Source organism: Dreissena polymorpha, chromosome 14 (assembly GCF_020536995.1).
Source record: "Dreissena polymorpha isolate Duluth1 chromosome 14, UMN_Dpol_1.0, whole genome shotgun sequence".
Taxonomy (NCBI): domain Eukaryota; kingdom Metazoa; phylum Mollusca; class Bivalvia; order Myida; family Dreissenidae; genus Dreissena; species Dreissena polymorpha.
In genome coordinates, this window is record NC_068368.1 from 25,112,307 (window position 1) to 25,132,077 (window position 19,771).

Genomic DNA, 19,771 nt, shown 5'->3' on the forward strand with positions numbered 1-19,771 from the left:
TATATTGGTCATCCAGCATCGCATTAAAACAGTGTTGTAATTATTTATTTGTACCTCAGCTAAAGATCGCTTCAAGAAAACTGTCACTCTTTTTAAGGTCGATCTTATTACCTCAATATATGTATTGAAGTCAATTTCTAGAAAAACAAGGAACTCGTCGAAATCTATGTGTTTGTTATTTGTGTATGCCTCATTTAGAAATGCTGTTATTTTTGTAACCACTTATGCTTAAGTCTCATCTTAAGGATATAATATAATAGTCTTTGGGATAGGAAACAAAGGAAAGTTGAATCTGCATCCTTTTTTCCACGTTTACGGCATGTTTTTGCATGTCTATATATTTGGTAATTTACTAATTCTTGAATAGCGTTGTCGTTTTTACAGGTTACATACTAATCAACAAAGTCTGTGATTAAATTATCAGGTGAAACACCATGCAGTGGAGCACCTTTCACCCACAAAATAATAAGAATATGGGGGGAACCTCTTTGCGGGAATTCAACTCGATAAAAGAAGTCCATTATTTCAACAACTTGCATAAGTGTGCTTTTTAAAATGTCTTTAATAAAAACGTGAACTCCCATGTCAAAGTACCGGGCACAAGTCACAGGATCTGACTTTTTGAGAATGCACTTTTCCTGCCAGGAAAATAACCTGGATTCTTCCATTGAAATGTCTTTACCATGGCCAAGTCTGTGTTGTGATATCAGTAATGGCAACCATTTTGTTTCTGCAGCAGAAAAAGAAGCAAACCAAGTAGGAGTACCGAGTTGACAAATCATTGCGAAAACATCACGTTTAGCATGCTCCCAGTAAGGTGGAGATCCACGAATCGTCCGTAAGACTTTATACCAATCATTTTGCATCGTAAGCTGATCAACAAAAACTGGATTAAGCAAATTACCGGCAGTTAGTCTCTGGTCTTTAGATTTACATTTTCTTACAGCTAGATTAACCTTATCCTTCACTTGTTTGATTTGCAGGCGTTTTTAACTTAAAAAATGTGTTAGGAACACATTTTGCAACTCGTCTGTCAACATTTCTTAACTCCCACCTGCAAATGTCACTGTAATGCAATGGTACCAAACGCTGTGAATTATCAAGGCGTAGCTTTCCACAGAAATCTATGGGAATGAGAGTATTTCAGAATGAAAGTCTTGAAATAAGCTGATAGGACTATTTTTTTCTCCTGGAGCTACACAAAGCACCTGGTTAAATTCTCTGGGCTGTCCAGGAATATGAGTGAGAGTCATTATCAACTGTATCAACAGCATCCTTTCCTTGCTGGGACATGGAATCTGGAAGGATAAAATTTTAATGTGGCTGCTTAAGCCAAGTTTCATTTAAAACAATTCCTTCATTTCTACAAATGCTGCTATTTGCAACCAACCATTTTGCAGCTTCGAATACTTTATTTGGCCTAATATTTTCAAATAAAACATGGTGTTTGTAAGCCAATTTACGCTTCAACTTTATCATTATAGTGTCATGTTCACTCATCATTCTAGGCAGTGACATGATTGTGCTGTTTACATCTGCAGGAACATTGACAATATTTTCCCTCAGGTTTAACTGACCACCCCAGGGCATTTCACGGAGCTGCATAAATGGCAATGTTGGGGAAACCAATCTTTCTTCCAAATTTGATAAGTCCACCTCCTTGGTTTAACAGGAAATGCCAAACCATTGTGTTTGCAAAAGGAGGTGTTTAACCTTTGCATATAAATTTATAGCAACCATTGCAAATCCACTCAACATTATCAACACTTTTACAATTTGACAGGTAATGGCGAACTTTTTCCAGAGTACTTTGTAATTGTTCGCAGTTTTTATATTGCATACCTAAAAAAGGTTTGGGAGCAGCATGAACAGACATAATCTGGCCCTTCACTAACAAGATTGTGAAACTTTGAGGCAAGATCTACAAACTTATCCGGAACAAATCTATCACCGACCGGTGAATGACTTTCCTATCATTTTATCCATTTAACAAGGCCGTTTCCGTCCAACACTTGTATTCGCCTAGAAAAAAATGAAACATTTTCCCTCAACACTTAGCAAATCTGATTGGGCTGCAGTTTGTGCTTTTGCTGTTTTGTCAGCGTTGCAACATGGTCAGCATATCAACTGGGCGGTAATGTAACTTCTTGGTAGATACGTTAGATGGGCACTACTAACGACGATTTTTGGAAGTGTTCCATAAGGGCACATGTACCGGAAAGGAATCCGAGAAGTCCAGTCCACCTGGGAGTCTTATACAGTGGCAGTGAGTAGGAAAGTCCATGCGTCTATCAGTTGAAATCATATCAGCATTCACAGTGTTTTTTTTTTAAGGTTTCCTTGGTGCTGAAAGATTATCACATTTCATCTATCATTGACATCATTTTTAGACACTGATTTCAATGTCAGTTTGTAGTTGGGCGCTTAGCAAACACGCTCTGCGTGATTTACAAATACATCAATTGTGGAGTCCCCTATCATTACCTCGCTCCTAGTGTTCTTGGTGTTCTTGGTGTTTGATGTAAACTTTTATTTATCTTATCGGAACATTCGCGCATTAAAAACCAATAAGAAAATGATCAACTGACGAATCGAAACAAAGACCTTGAAACAATAATTATTGCAAAAACATAACTTATCTCTAAATAATTCTACAATCTATCAAAAACGCTTCTCTTTAATCATCTTTATAAGCGAGTTCTTTCGTTTATACAAGAAATTGATAGCATTAATGGAGTTTTGTAATAACAACGGTATACAACTCGGCGCTTGTACCACTGGTATCAACTCAAGTATCTTGGAAATGTTTTGTTGTTGTTTGAATTTGATAACATCTGGCTAAATAATGTTTTGTTCAAATTGAATATTGTAAAAAGGAATCGTTCCGTTAGAATACATTACGTTGTACTTTTTTGTTTTATATAATGATAGCATGACTGTCAAACAATCAGTGATAATAAGAAAGGCGATGAATGCTGTCTGTGGATACATATACCCTTACTAAGTCTTTACACGCAGACCTAGAAACTAGTTACTGCTGGAGGAAATATGCTTATAAAGACACGCTTCAATATATTACCCACCGATATGAGCATGCGCATTAAGGCCAGAAGTTATAGAGGATCCCTTGACCTTTGAAACTATTTAAAGTAAGCTCAAGAAAGATAAAAGGCTGGTCATTTGAACCTGTTTCATCTGTCGGCTAGTGAAATTAAACCAACCAAACTAACGTGGCTTATATCAATTAAGTCAAGTAACAATGCTTATTTACAAAGCGCCGAGACTATAACTTTGCAAACGCGTCGTTGTATGTATGAGTCTTTTTCTTTTTTTTACCTGCGTCGCGGCTTTGTCAAAACCTTGAAACAAATTTAGGAAAATGTGTAGTTTGTTCTCACTTTGGTATGTCTATTATGTACAAAAACTCGCCGTTATATTATTGTCCTGCATAAAGTCACAATTATACGGATTGTTTTCGCCAAATGGAATGAAGTTACCTTGGCTGGTAATGTTGATTGTCTACAAATTAGATGCAGTATTATGGAAAAAAAAGCATAAGAATATGAAATGATTCCCGCTAACGTTCTGTATATATAATAGAGATACTGTGGAATCAGCTAGGTTTGGGAAACCTTTACTTGTCAGAAAATGCAAATCAAGCCGACCCATTTCGAGTCTTTTCGAAATTGCAAACCATATCAATATTTGTTTTAAACTACAATTGACATACTGATGAATATGGAGCAGCGTTGTTTGTATACGACTGAAAATATTAGTTTTCCAAAAATAATGACGATCAGGATATCTAGTATTACTCAAATTCAATGATTATTATTTGATGTTATAAACGGTTTCATCATTTTGTCGAGTTCTTTTAAAGAACCGATTGATAGCATCATAAACGTTTTCTAATGTGTGCTTGGTAAATTTAATACAATGACACAACACAAATGATATGAAGACAGCTTACCTCATGGTATGTGTTAACTATTTGACAATTCTCAAGTCGATAAGTCAGGCAAACTATATAGACATACAATCAATAAATGACTAGCTATTATCATACAATGCAAATACGTACACGAAGTAAAAGAGACCCCAATTTAATAAAGGTTAGATGGGGTTCGAAATTGATGATGGATAACAACATTCGACACAAAATATTATAAATCTGAAAGACATTTAAGTATTTCGTTACTCATATTGTACGTGATGTTTTATCAATGCGTTTTGATAGCAAAATAAGCTTTCACTGTCGATGTGCTACTTTCTTGGAAGTGTTTCAATTTCAATTGAAAAAAATAAACATAATGTAACATAATTACCGATGTCGAAGGTACGTTGACACCTGTCCTTCTCGTTTCGGCCGTTACATGTGAGTTATCATTTTCACAAGGCACGTGCTGATGAATAACGAGAGTATTTAAACTAGCGATAATAATTTTCTTTTGTCCCTGAATCAGAATAAATTTTAATTGATAATCATTTCTCTCCAGCTACCGTATTGTTAAGTAATGGTTATGATGTTACTCTAACGAGCATATTAAATTAATATCGAAAAAAACATCGTTGTTGGCTGTCGAACGACGTCTGTTATTCATTATTTATTATTTGCCCTTACCACCCGATCGCAGCATTTTCGCATTTTTTGTCACTTGCCTACTAATGCTGGTAATGTTAATTTATACATGAATCAACATCAATCACAAAATTGGTGCTATTTAATGACTTTTAGGCAATACTTATCTGATATAAAAACGAACTGCACAATGTGCGTTTTTAAAAGAATCAACACATGCATCGTTAATTTTGGATCGCGGACATGTTATGCGTTATGTTTTATGTACATTAAAGCTTAAACATCGCCGCCTATCGGTTTTATAGCTGCATCATTAGCAAATTTTTCGCCTCGCGCTGTTTTTAATTATTTGAGAACAAAAATAAATCGATAAATTTTGTTTGAATTCTATAACAAACAATTTCACATCGCTCTCCATTATGTTGCCCGATTCGTCGCTTAGAGCATGACGCCAGAATTACGCGCCTAGTTGGCGAATTGCGCTGAGAAAATGCATTTCCAGCGTTAATGGTCTATGCTTTGCAATCTGGTGAATCGGGTAATAATACAACATCTCCATAATTGATATCAATCTAATATAATGATGAATCGGATTATGCATATTAATGATTTTGTTTTAGAAACAAAACATTAACAGATAAGGTTTCGACAATAACATAGACTTATTACGGACGGTCTCATGCAATACAAAAATGAAGCACGTTGCCTGACCACGTCCGATGGACTACCAATGCTTGCTTTAATAGGGAAGTGGCAGTGCGATTGTTCTCTTACAGAATATCGTCAAATGTCGACGGCGACATTGGCGCTGCAAGTTGACGAAAAGGTAACGAAACAATGTACAGTTGTTTTCATGGCATCGTTTTTGTTTTTGTTCGGCAACCGCTGGACTCCTATTTTATACTATTTATATTTAATAAAAAGTCATTAAATAACACCTATTATCAATTGACTTTATAATATTAGACAAAAATGTGTTCAATTTGTTCGCCCAATACAAGTTGAGCCTCGCCAATAAAGCTCGAAACTCGCCTTATACGAGAAAAAGGCGGCCAATATGGAAAAAAAAACACGTCCAATACGGAAAAAGGTCGGCCAATACGAGATTCAGCCAATCAGAAACCAGAAAAAAACTCGGCCTTATATGAGAATCTTAAATTTCGACAATTGTGAACGCCATTTTGTTGTTGTATGCTTAGTTTTGGTGCAAAAGTTTAAACATTTAAAAATATACTTAAGGTACTCAGCCCCTAATATTTTCACCTCCCTTTTTCGACTAAAAGAATAGTGCAGTGTAACAACAACAGTAAGGTTCAATATTTGAGCGTTCATAAATAACACTTTTCAAGCTACAATGAAGTGCCGAAAGCAAAACTAATTCGAAATCAGGGTGGATCTACACCTTACAAATGCAATTCCTAATGGCAATAAGTAAGTTTTCAATCCGTATTGTCTTTCTGAGTTGTATTAAAACAACGGTAGTGGATCCAGTGTGGCTGGAATGTTATTCAGGTAAAGTTTGCATAATTTCGCGACCTGTCAAATTGTGTTCCTGCATCATGTAATGTCTTGAAAGCATCTTTCTTCATATACAAAGTTTAAATGCTATTTATTTCTAAGCTTTATCAATCATATCGCCTTCATATTACAATATTAATGAAATAATAATAATTATTATTCTGAAATTAAATGCACGAAACACTTGTTTCCTCTTGCAACAACATTCAATTTTCATTTTAAATTAACAAGATATCTACTAATTCTACTTCTACTTCTTTACTTCCTACAGTCAATTGCTGACTATGACAGGAAGGCGACTGTCTGGGGACAGCTAAATGTTAAAAGTCACGTATTAAAAATATATATACAGTATGTACATGAAGGTGATGTTAAGTGACATACGAAAAAACATGATGACGAGTGATGTAAATTGATAACAGTATGAAAACAAGATACTGATATATATTTCGAGACAGTTGCCAAGCCTGCAGTAAACCGACTGAGGCTGGTGCTGCTCTAAACGTTGTATGGAAGGCCATTCCAATACCTGATTGTCCTTGGGGAAAAAAGAATTTGGGTGATATGTAGTTCAAGAGAAAGGTACCAGGAAATTAAGATTTCTTGTTATTGTAAGGTGATGGTGGTCTACATAGATTAGATGATTTTCAATTTTATAGAGTATTATCAATGATGTGTTTATTCTACTTTGTTCTAAAGTTTGCCTATTTAGTGTCTTTATCATCTGAGAAACGCTACTGGTGTAATGGTAGTCATAAAGCACATAACGGGCTGCTGACCTTTGTACTCTCTCTTCTTGATAAGTTAAGTTTTTCTGACATGGGTGCCAAATTAAAAAACAGTATTCCAGTTGCGGTCTAACATACGTTTTGTACGCTGTTTCTATTATTTGTTTATTTTTTGTTTTGACATTTCTCTTGATAAATTTTAGTGAATAAGAAGCTTTAGTTGTTATGTTATTTATATGCGTTTTCCAATTGAAATGATTGCTTATAGTTAGGCCAAGATGTTTAGTATTATCTGTTGTTTTTAGTTCTATATTATGAAGTTTATAAGGGAAATTAATTGTCTTTTTCTTTTTCGTTAATCTTATCACTTCGCACTTATCAGGATTAAATTCCATAGACCAGTTTTCTTCCCATTTTTCTAATTTATGTAAGTCATTTTGAAGAGTGTTACAGTCATTCTCTTTATTTAAAGTGAGGTAGACCAATGTATCATCTGCAAAGAGTCGTGCCCTACTGTTTAAGGAATCTGGATGGTCGTTAATATAGACAAGAAATAAACAGGGCCCCAGTACAGACCCTTGGGGTGCACCTGAGACCTGACATGACCGGAGCTGAGTTTGATTTACGACCTTCAACAACTAGTAGTAGTATTGTAAGTAGTATTGCTATTAACACCAAATAGAAATTTGTGTACTAGGAGGTTATGGTCTACTTTATCGAAAGCTTTACTAAAATCCATTACTTTTAGGTCAGTTTGTTTACCAGCTTCTATGTTATCATAGATTTCTTGAGAGAAGAGGATTTAGTGTGTTTTACAGCTATGTTTAGAAAAGAATCCGTGTTGGAATGGACTAAGATGATCGTTAGTGTCAAAATAATTCATACGGTTTGATACAATGATGTGTTCCCTTAATTTTGAGGATATACAAGTGAGGGAAATCGGCCGATAATTACTTGCTTTACACTTAGCACCATTTTTAGATATTGGGGAAACCTGTGCAGACCTCCAGTCTAGTGGGACGGATACAGTGTCAAATGATGCACAACAGATTTTTGTCAAATATGGCGCTCTTTCATGATGGAGTTCTTTCAAGAGACGAGGTGATATTTTGTCTGGGCCAGAGGCCTTATTTGGATTTAAGTTTTTTAGCATTTTTTCTCTACCAGCTAGGGTAATGTTTATGTTATCCATTTTACTTGAAGTAGTTGAATTCCTGATTTTATAAGATTTATTTCAGTTTTGTGTCTAAGATTCATTGGTTAAGGCTTGGAGAACACAGATTCGAATTGTTTGTTGAGAATGTTAGCTTTTTGTGTGGCGTCAGTATACGTTATTTCATCACTTCTAATATGCCACAGTTTTTATTTTGTTTATGTTTTATGTATGAGTAAATTTTTTGTTTTTGATGTTTTCAGCATCGCCAGTAAAACTGACAGATTTTAAGTGTTCCAAGTAGTTTTTACGTATTTCTCTATGTATTTATGCTTTAATTACGGTCAGTTTAGTTAGTAATTTTGCAAAACTTGTATTGGTACGGGTAGTATTCTTAGCTTTCTTGTACAGTTTGTCATGAGTCTAATGGTATTTTTGGAGTGCCAAGGGAGATCACTTTTTTGGTTTAGTTTTGTTTTGTTGGGATATATTTATTTGATAGAGTCTCTATGGTGTTTTTTAACTGGAGCCAGAGTTCATTTGGGTCTAAATCAGGCTGGGTTTTTTGTTTTCAACATTTTTATTTAAGTCAGACTTGAATTGTTCGCAGTCTGCTTTACGAAAGAGTTTAACATTTCGTATTGGTTGGTAAGGACGTCCTATTGTCATATTTATCTCATGGAATACGATATCATGGTCGGACGAGCCGAGGTCAGGCAGTGTTTTGGTACAATGAATCTTACTTGGTTGGTTTGTTAAAAGTAAATCAAGAATATTATTGCCTTTTGTTGGCATTTTTACTTGTGTTCAAGATTAAAAATTGTCATATTTTCTTGGAAATCTTCATATATATTTTTGAATTTGCACGAGTCCTTAATTGACTAATTGGACCAGTCAAAATCTTGCATATTAAAATCGCCAAGGACCAAGATTATGCTATTTTGTGGGATCATTTTTATTGAGGATCAGAGATTATGGAGACTAATTTCACCATTTTCATGTGGTTAATTAAAGGGTAATACATAGATAGATTTCAGGCCTTTTATGCTGATTTTTGCCCATGTGATATTACAGTCAGTTTTTAGGTCGGGCTGTTCCTCACAGATTAATCTTTTTGAAATGGCAAGAAGTACCCCGCCGCCTGTACGGTCATCACGAACCACCATATAGTTGGAGTCTGTTGGAAATATTTCCGACGTTAGAGTTCCAGATTTTAGCCAGGTCTCAGTACAAGCGATAATGTCAGGCTGGGTTTGATGGGTTACTTGGTAAAATTCCGGGATTTTATTGTTAATGATCTGCAATTTATATTGAGTATGGTTATTCTTTCAGTTTCTTGTTTTTGTTTGATTTAATATTACTTGTGTTATCAGATTTTTGTTTTTGTGTAGAAGTAGCTTTAGGTTTAAGTTTCTTCGCATTTGGTGTTTCGTTATTTAAGTTTGTGACACTGGCACTTTATTCCAATGGACTCATTAATATGATCTGAGTCCAAAGCAATAAAGCTGTTTGTATCTGACAGGTAGTAAAGGGATTCGGACTAAGGAAGATAAGTAGTTTGGCAGACCACATTTTGAACAGACCCATATATGCCGAGAGTCTGATAGGCGGTTGTATGACTCATCACCAATGCCCTGACAATCAGCATGAAACCATTGGTCGCAGTTCTCACATAGTAAACCTGTATCAGACCAGGTGACCTCAAGTTTACAGAAACCACAAGGGTACTGGGACGCTTGGGGTGAAGGATTAGTCTCCACGTTTGATGATTGATTAATCAAGAAAATAAATAAGTACATGAGTGTCGTTTTGCATTTCACTGGTTTATCTAGTAATCTATTTGAGCGGATAAAAAACCTAAGGCTTGCTGATATAGCCCGGACTTTTACAAATTTGTTTTTTTGGAGGCCTACCTCAGAGTGCAAGTTGTCGTTTTTCTTGATGTTCATTTACTAATTTGGATATGTAAATTGAGAGTATTAGAGCAATTTGGAGTATCATAAGAAGATTCATTTTTATAGAAGGAAAAACAACGATAAGACAAAACAAAGACGTTTGTAAGTCACAGATGATCGTTATCTTCTGACCCGTGCTGCAGCCCACGGGCAAAAAATGGTACACAAACACATGAACAGCGTTAATATATGAAAAAGAAAGTGTGCAAAGAAGGATATAATGTTTACTTTACGTTTTATAAATTCTCAACAGCTAAACAAGAAGTGTCCTCAACTAAACCGGATGTTTACATGAGATGATCAGAATTCGGACGCTCAAGTATTCGGATGGCAGAGACAAACACTCCAATCGAGTGGGAAATTGTAATAAGACCAATTTAGGCAAAGTCTAGGTGTTTCAGATACATATCTTATTTACCTGTCACAATAAGATATTGTGTTAGATATAAGAAATATATTCAGTTGTTATTTAAAACAACAGTTTTTCACGAGAGAAAATTGTTCGTGACTAGCTGTCCCCGACGCATGCGAAGAACAGTGATATTAAGAATTTCTCTTAAAAGGTAGGCTAGGTTGAACTTTACCAGTATGAAGTTGTTAACCCCTATCGACAAAGCGGGGGTTTGGGAGCGGTAGAACCCGATACTAAAGAAATATATGGGATAAAAGGATTATTAGGTGTTGCTTAAGGTGTTGCGCACTTAGCAACGATGAAATTATACGCTTTTCAATTCTTTTATACGTACCGGTAAAGTTCAATCGTCCCAAAAGATATTTTGAAGTACATTACATTTTCAAGGCATTTTGCATGATATATAAACAGGGGAAAAGATGTATAGAACAGAAATTTTGCATTTTTTCACAACTTCATGCTTAATTAAATAGCAGAAACCTGTAATTCGAAAGTGAAATTCAAGCTTTTCTTGCTGAATAAAATGAATATTTTAAAGTTAATTTATAAAATTGTCATTAATTAGTTGAATTCATATTGGCTTTGTTATGGAGCTTCAGACAGCCGTATTGGACTGAGGCCGCAATTCAACTAATTCATAACATTATATTATATACTTTTAATATACAGCCAATTGCAGCGACCGTAAGAATCTCGTATTTAGTACACGGCCATCATCCGGTCATCAGACGGGAGCCATCAGGTGCTAAAACTGCTTGTTTTACGTATCAGTCATTTAAAAATATCCCAATTCCAAATTTCAATTTGTACTTTTTGTTTTTAAAGCGGCTGCTTCAAATAAATCGAGTCTTTACAAATCGTTAACATCGGACAGTGGACATTCTGTTATTGACTAAAACATAACTTATTTGTATGATACACGTACCTAAAACAGCCCGAAAAAAAGTATTTCAATGCCAATAATATAGACGCTATTATGCGTTGTATACTGAAAGGTATACATGCAATATTTGGCACTTCAAATTAAAGTTTAAACTAAAAGCTGAGTCTTGATATGTCTGTCCGTAATTCAAAATTATTACACGTACTTAAGTGATATCGAACATGCCACATTATCTGTGCCACGCATCGATCTGTGTGCAGCCATTTAATCGGTTTGATTAATTTAAAATAAACGTAGCGCTTTGCATTTGACAATACATGTATATTATTTGAAGGGTGAATCCAAAAACACTAAAACATGCTAGTTTAGCTTTTAAAATGTAACAATCATGATGATCGATATTAGTTTCTTGTCATATCGCTTGCGCGGGTACAGGTATATATTATGTTTTATAGAACGTGCTCTTGTTTATGGACGTGTTTGTACATGAAGGATATGTTGAACACACTTTTTTCAGTTTTAAATAATAATAGATGGTGATTTAATTCTAAATTTTACTACAGTTAATTGGACACGATAACTACAACAATTTTTATTTTTATTTTTTTTATTTATTTGAGATCATCAAGAATTACTATGGATAACCATGCAGAACAGCGAGAACAAAATAGCACAAGCAGAATAGATTAAAAAGAAAATTGATTGAACGTGAAGTTAATTTCCTTTGCTCGTGAATCACGCATTAATTATTTGAGAAAAAAAGCAACCTTGCTTTGACTTGTACCCGAAGGCGCGCTCATGCGCTGTCAGAAAATTCATTTATAGTTTTATTAGCGGACGCACGTTTTTGCTGACGAAACACAATGCAAATAAACATTCTGTCAACGCTATTTCACTGAAATGAATCGTCTATGAAGTATTCGACCAATGAATACATATTTTACGTCACAAACTTTGAATACAATGTTAAATCTCCGCACAGAATACAATTATAAACAGTAATTTAGATATGGCATGTTCCAATTAATGAAATTTGCCTTCGGCTTGGTACAATTGAATGTAAGAAAGCGCAAGATTAATCGATTTGTCTTGCAGACAACGCTAATTTCAACAATTAAACGATGACTCATTATTGTTGGAGATGTTAGTAGACATAAAACGGATTACACTGAAAAATGTAACGGCTTGTGTTTTCAAAAAAATTCAGTTTGCCTATATGAATGGAATGTACATAGTGTTGAGAAAAATTACCATAATTGCACTTGAAGTATACATTTGAGTGAAATTCGCCAGCTTATGTTGTAAACAGGGAACTAAATCAAACGAGCACATTTCTGTATCTCCCTTCACAACCGGCACATCGCAATTTTGGGTGGTCACGTGGTATGCCTTCTTCGTTCTACTCTAATTTACATGTTTGCTCTATTACATTACATGTTATGTTTTTTATGATCCAAATGTAACGTGTTGTGACCTATGTTCATGCAGCAATTTATTAGATGTTTAATTTTTCATACTTTTATCAGTCGGGCTAGCGTTGAAATATAGCATGTCCTATCTGAACATTAATAGCTGTTTGTTTACGATTGTCTGAATGTGTAAATAGTTCTTGGGATTTTGAAAAATACCATGTCATCCCTATTTTGTGAGAGAGGATTTTAATCACAGGTTATTTGACTTACAGTATCAAAGATGTGAGCTTTAAACGTGAAAATGTGGGTACGAGTTTATGACGTAAAGAAATAAGTTCTTTAGTGTACAAAATATCTCTAAATGTGTTGTTATATTATATGTGTGATTTTAACAATATACGATAAATGAAAAGAACAGGAAAGCACAACCATGCAACATTAGTACTAATTTTTAAATGCTCGAAACTAAGTAGAGTGGTATATACTGCATTCCCTCTGGACATTCGACCGTGTGTTTGTCCCTAGAAACCCACGATGCACTTCTTTACTTTTCAACGTAGGACTACACAATTAAAACTTTGAAGCAATATTTCTTATAATACAAGGTTGGTCGGCATGTGTTACATACAACTATAAAACTTGTACTTGTTAATAACTAATTTATATAACCGTATACAATATTATCATTTTTTACCTAAGTTAAAATATCGCCACTGATACAAAGTTTTGCCAACACTTTTACAGTAGTAAACCTGTAATAATTAAAGTTTTTTCTGTAACAAAAACTATGAAAGATTCCGATCACCGTACGAACACGTAGGTCGCCGTGGGGTAATGGATATGGTGTCCGACTATCGACAAAGTGGTCAGGGGTTTGATCCATACTGTGGGAGCGTTCTTCCCCCAGAGACACCAAGTACTGTACGTAGTCCCAGGAAACGGAATCGAGAGCGTTTCAAATAAGCCTTAGGCTTTCTATGCAATCGAGCTAAACTAAAAAGGTTTGCACTACATATATATGGTCACGATTCATCTATTGTTTAACCGTGTATGTCATATCATGTAGTTATGGAACAATCATACTTCAACATTAAGTGTTACATCACATGTATTCAACAAATGCCATCTTCCTACGGTAATGCCTGAGTTGACGAAAAATGTTGGAGGGCAAAAAGGTTAAATATATTGTTTATGAGCCCATAATCTTACAAGGTTCTAAATAACAATATAAATATATACGCGTAACATTAAAACTTACAAAACAGGTCATATAACACCGTTTGTATTTTTTCGGAATGTATACTTCACGTGAGTTTCTTGACTAAATTAAATTTAAATAAACCGCGAGTATCAAATATATATAATATATATAATAGCTTGTCGCTATCATTAAAACGATTCTCGCTTTCTTAAGATATTAGTTACAATTACTGATCTATGGTCCATTATCGTTCGATGTTTTACAGGAAACTTTCAAACTGCTGTGCAGGAGGCACGCACAAAAAGCAAGAACAAACACAATATTGGCACAATATTGGCACTAATACAATTAAAATCGGAATATCGTTCTGATAATATGATATTCGCTTCAAAGCTGTTCAAACACTCTTTACGGAAATAAACAAATAAGTGAGAATTATGAATTAGTACATCTACTACATACTACTAACAGTTTCAAGAATATATTTTAAAGAAACAAAATGATTAATTAATACATTTTGTCAACAGTTGCTTAGTCAGAATAATGCTTCTCAGTTTCTAATACGCATGAACAATATAATGATACTAAAAAAACTGTAATATACAAATATTCATCAATTCATTTCAATACCTATGATGTGTGATGTGAGCAAGAACAATATTTGTATTGTTCCAATTAATCATCAATTTTAAACCATCGCCAGGAAAAAGGTATCAGAATTCAGTCGATAAAATATATAAATTGTCCTCCAACCTTCTTAACATACCAATCCATATCATTTGCCTTAAAGCAAATTGTAAATTATGTAATTCCGATTAAAAAATATAACAGAATCGAAAGAGTAACTATGCCCTTGCCAACATAGTGTATTGTATTATAGTTCAGCCTCAACTTATTCATTGTATACTCGATTGAATCGATATCCCGATGATTATAAAAAGACTCTCTGGTTCCTTTTCTCTGAAGAACAAGTAGGCTAACATGATCCTTTTTAGAAACGATAGGAACTGGAGAACAATCTGTGTATGAATCCAAATGTCGCTTTAAGATCATAAGGTTAGTATCCACTACATCATTGCGAACTCCAAGTATGTACGTGTATGCGCAACACTAATTGATTGATTATGTTCTCATTTTGTTATTGTATGTGTATTTTTGTGCCTCCGTGCATGCATGTTGGTGTGTTTATTGGTCCCTTTTTAAATATTTATTTCATCGACGAATAAATGGTTTTGTATTGCGTATATCACGTTTTCCTCCGTAGATAAAGTCTCAATTACTTGAATTAACACCACGTGTGTCGAAAAATCGCCGTCAAATGTCGAAGGCATAATAACGATGATAACATAAATATATGAAGAGTAGTGTTTCTAGCATAAAATGTATATATGTAAAAGTGTTGAGTGTTTCTGTTGTTTTTGTTGAATGTTGCGTTTACCCGCGGTTTGCTTATCTAAAGTATAAAATAACAGATCAAAATACCGAGCGGTTAAATGAGAATATATTTTTTTTAATCCAAAGGTGAGTAAGTTGAGCCCAGGTGAAGATAACCTTTTTCTGTCTGTTTTATTCGATGTTTTATTTATTATGGATCTATTTATCTTTTAAAGCATTTCATTACAAACTTTAAAAATGACAAAATCTATTAAACCAGTCCCTTTAAATGTAGAAAATCGAAACTGTTTGCTTTTCTTGACATGATAAAGGATTTTAAAAGATTTTAGCTATTCTTGCCACAACATAAAGATGCATTTAGGTCTTTGCCACCGTTAGTTGTCAAAGTGGCTTGCGGGACTATCCATTAATTTTATAAAACTCTTTTATAAGTGTGCAAATGATTGAAAATAGTTATCATTTGGTTTAAATAAAGGTAAGAACATTTACGTTTGTAAATTTAACAATTCTTTTATTATGTATCTCAAATGGTTTTTGTAAAAATTGTTCATTAAATATCAACTAGAATTTCAAACTTGAATAATCGTGATTGATACTAACTGGCAGCTCTTGTACTAGTTTTACCATTATCACACAATTCAAATGAAATTATACAATATCATAATACATTGAAGCAAGTTTACATACTGTCTTGCAGTTCTGACACAACACTCACGAAGAAAGCCTTCTTCATAAAAAACACCAGTGGCATTGATGAGTTAAATACTTGGAATACTTTTGTAGAACAGCATGGGCAGAATGACAGAAGCAAAACAGATTGGAAAGACAATTTAATGTGAAGTTTATTTAATTGCTCATTTTGTCTCGCATTACATATTTGCATAGCCGACTTACTTTGACTGACCCGAAGGCGCGCGCATGCGCAGTCGAAATCGGAATTAATACTTTCCATTAGCGGGCGAACGTTTATGGTGAAAGAAAAAAACAAAGCAAGGAAACAAACTGTTAACGCTATTTCACAAAAATGAATCTTCTCTGAAGCATTTGACCGTTGAATAATATTTTATGTCGTAAAATTTAGACACAATATTCAATCACACAATAAAGAATAAAATTAAAAACAGTTATTTTATTATGGTATGTTCCAATTATATAAATTCGCCTTTAGCTTGTTGCAATTAAATTTGACAAAGCGCACGACTAATCGCTCTGTCTTGCAAAGAACGTTAATATTACAGAGTATACGATGACTAATTTTGGTTGAAAAGTTATTTGAAATATAAAAAAGGTTAGACTAAAAAATGTTTCGGTTTGTGGCTCCAAAATGTGTTCTTTCTGCCTATATATATGGAATGTATATACTGTAAAGAAAATTAACCATCTTTCTATAAGAAGTTTAGCATTCAGTGAAATTTGACATTCTATGATGTAAACAGGCAACTCAATCAAATTAGCAAATAGCTGTATCTCCTAACACTACCGCAACGTCGCAATTTTTAAATGGTCACATGGTATGCCTTCTTCGCTCAACTCTAGTTAACATGTTTGCTCGATTACGTTACATGGTATGTTTTGTTTTATGATTCAAATATAGCATGCTTTGACCTATGTTGAAACAACAATTCATTAGAGGTTTTAATTGTTTTACTTTTATCAGTGAACTAAAGCCTGACCTATTTGGACGTTAATAACTGATTGTTTCTTTAAGCTGGTGTGAATGTGAAAATGATTCTTGGGACTTAATAAAAACCGTGTCATCACAACTTTTTTACAAAGGATTTTAAGGCTTAAAAAGGTAAGTTGACTTTAACAATTAAAGAAGTGAACTTTAAAACGTGAAATGTGCTTATGCCTTTATGACATAAATAAATGAGTGAACTTGCTTGTTTCGCTTAATATAGTGTCAAGCAATATCTCTTTAATTGTTGTTATTAAATCAGTCTGTATGAGTGTCATATTCACGCGAAATGATATGTTGGATGTTGATGTTTTTCTTCCCGATGGCTGATGCTGGTTATATCAGTCGTTAGTTTTATAAAATCACAATTACATTTTACACCGCTCGTTTCACACATCTTGTTCACAAAGTGTTATCTACGATTTCATAAGCACAAACGAATGGATTATAGTAGGAAAAGCAAAGCGTGCAACAAGAGTACAAATTTGAAAACGCTCGAAACTTTGTAGAGTGGGATATACAGAAATCCCCTTAGACGTTTGTTCGTATGTGTGTCCGTGGACACAGCCGTGTCCGACGATGTACTTCTTTACTTTTCAACATGCACAATTAAAAAGTTGATGACCTGTTCCGTATCATACACGGTTGTACTTGCGATTGGTCGCCATTTATTAAGGACAATTCTAATACTGATACGTGTTAATAGTTATTTTCTTTCACTGTATACAGTATTAACATTGTTGCTTCTTGCACCAGTAATTTAAAAAAAAATTCAATGACAATTAAGTTTACAACTTGATCGTATATAGTGTTGGTCTTATTTGTTTGTGATATAAATGTTACATTGTAGTAAATAATCGAGTCTTGTAGCTGTACTCTTAAAAAATAATCATGGTATACTTGAAAGCACGTTAAGACTTTAGCCTTTTGTTTTGTTTTTTTTCCTTTTGGAGATATTGATAAGGCATGGATAGGTTTTCACTACTAAATTCATGAAATTTGATAAAGTTAGAGACTAAAGTAAAACATACACTGAAAAAGTTACATTCCAGTACAAACGGCCGGAATAAAAAGGTGCAAAACAGTCAATTTTATTTGTGTCAAGTTCTTATTTGGTTTGTACATTTCTTATTTATCTCTGAAATCGATTCATCTTAGAATGCCCTATAAGAAAGGTATGGTTATTGGGGGTCTTTATGTGCAAAATGTTGCATTTATAAAGTTGTCGCTTTTACATTGAATTATATATGGAAATATTTGGTATATTGTGCCCTAAAGAACAAATGTACATTTTCCAGTAATTGATGCATTCCTTCGTACGAATCTTGACCGTCAAACTGTTCGCCTGATTTGGCCATAAACGCATAAAGTTGCACCCGTTAAGAGTTGGAAAACAGGAAATAACCAACCATTTCTTTCGACGGATTTGTATTTGCTCCCAGTATAGAAAACGTTTATGTCTTTGACAATATATTTCGATACAGGTAAAAAAAGTGATCATGGACCCGATATAGTCTCTGGTGGTGGTAGTACTTTTTGAAAAAGCTAACTATTCCAATTCAGTTTATAGAGACGATTATGTTCAAGGCTTGTGTAACATGAAGGAATGCGGTTTTACCAAACAAATGAAGCTTTTGGTAAAAACGTATGACGTGTAACAAATTGTTTTTTCTTATGAAAACATTGGCAAAGTGGTATGTTTAAAGTGTGACATTTTGTTATGATCTTGCTTAATATTTTCAAGACATAATTATGTTAGATAATCCAATATGATTGTCTTGCATTATATCATTTGATGGCCTTGGCCTATAATTGTGCGTGAGACATTATTTTTATTTGTACGGACATGGACTATGCTACAATATAGTCTCATGAAATTTTATAGAAGTTTTGTTTAATGCAACCAGGTTTATGCTTTCAAAGCATATAACATCATGTAATTAAATGTCTTCGTGTAAAGTGCCTGTCTGGCTCAACCCCAATTTCAGGAAGCATGGTTGGTTTTAGGTAACCTTACCGGAAAGGTGGCGTTTCCTCCGGGTACTCCAGCTTTCCCCCCCCCCCCCACCCAAGCTTGAAATTGCAGAAATAATTCATTATTTGTCCAATTTTAATAAGTCTAGCTAGTAAATTAGGAAGGAGTGCTGGGTCACACTCAGGGTACACATATATTGAAGCCTCTGGCGGGGATTCGTAATACGCACAATCTCGTATACGTATACATTTCTTCTTGCAAATAATATTCTTCATAATAAGGTATTGAACGCTGTTTACAAATTAGCAGTTAGATATTTACATACTAAAAAACACAATTAGCTTTCAAAAGTGAAGGAGTTTCTTTTTAACTATATTTCAAGATTGAATATGTGACACATTTTAAATATTTAAAAAATCTCAATATGTTGAACATGTTTTTTTTAAACTTTATTCGTGTATATATTTAAATTAACATGTTCACTAAAGAAAGCTAAACTGGGTATTCGTCACAATCAGCAATAGTAAGTATCCCGAATTCAATTTAGATCATCAAGTCACTTTTCGGTCCTGTTACATAAATTTTAAATGTGCAACAGAACAATTGATTTTGTGCAGATGATATTGTTTTGAAAGTCGAAGTGATATGCCATGATTTTGTGCAGATTATATTGTTTCGAAGGTGCCAAGTCATTTTTGATAAACTGTTCCAACAGCGTTCGGAGTAAAGACAGATGATATCTGAGTGTATTTCGTGAGCCAACTATAGATACATAACGAGCCGTCAGAGGTACACTGTTATTGTCGTCAGCATGTCGCATCTCTGTTGTCACGAGATCACAATTTTATAATGTGTACGCATGCGTGATGCAATTGTAGTTTT

At 34.2% G+C, this 19,771-nt stretch overlaps 1 protein-coding gene across 1 annotated transcript in view; it reads left to right on the top strand.

Moving 5' to 3' along the window:
- The first annotated feature begins 712 nt into the window (after positions 1-712).
- LOC127857234 (uncharacterized) overlaps positions 713-19,771 on the top strand; it is an 83,021-nt gene continuing 63,962 nt past the window's right edge. The window contains exon 1 of the mRNA XM_052393650.1: positions 713-756. Coding sequence (XP_052249610.1) covers positions 713-756 — 44 coding nt within the window. The remainder of the gene's footprint in view (positions 757-19,771) is intronic.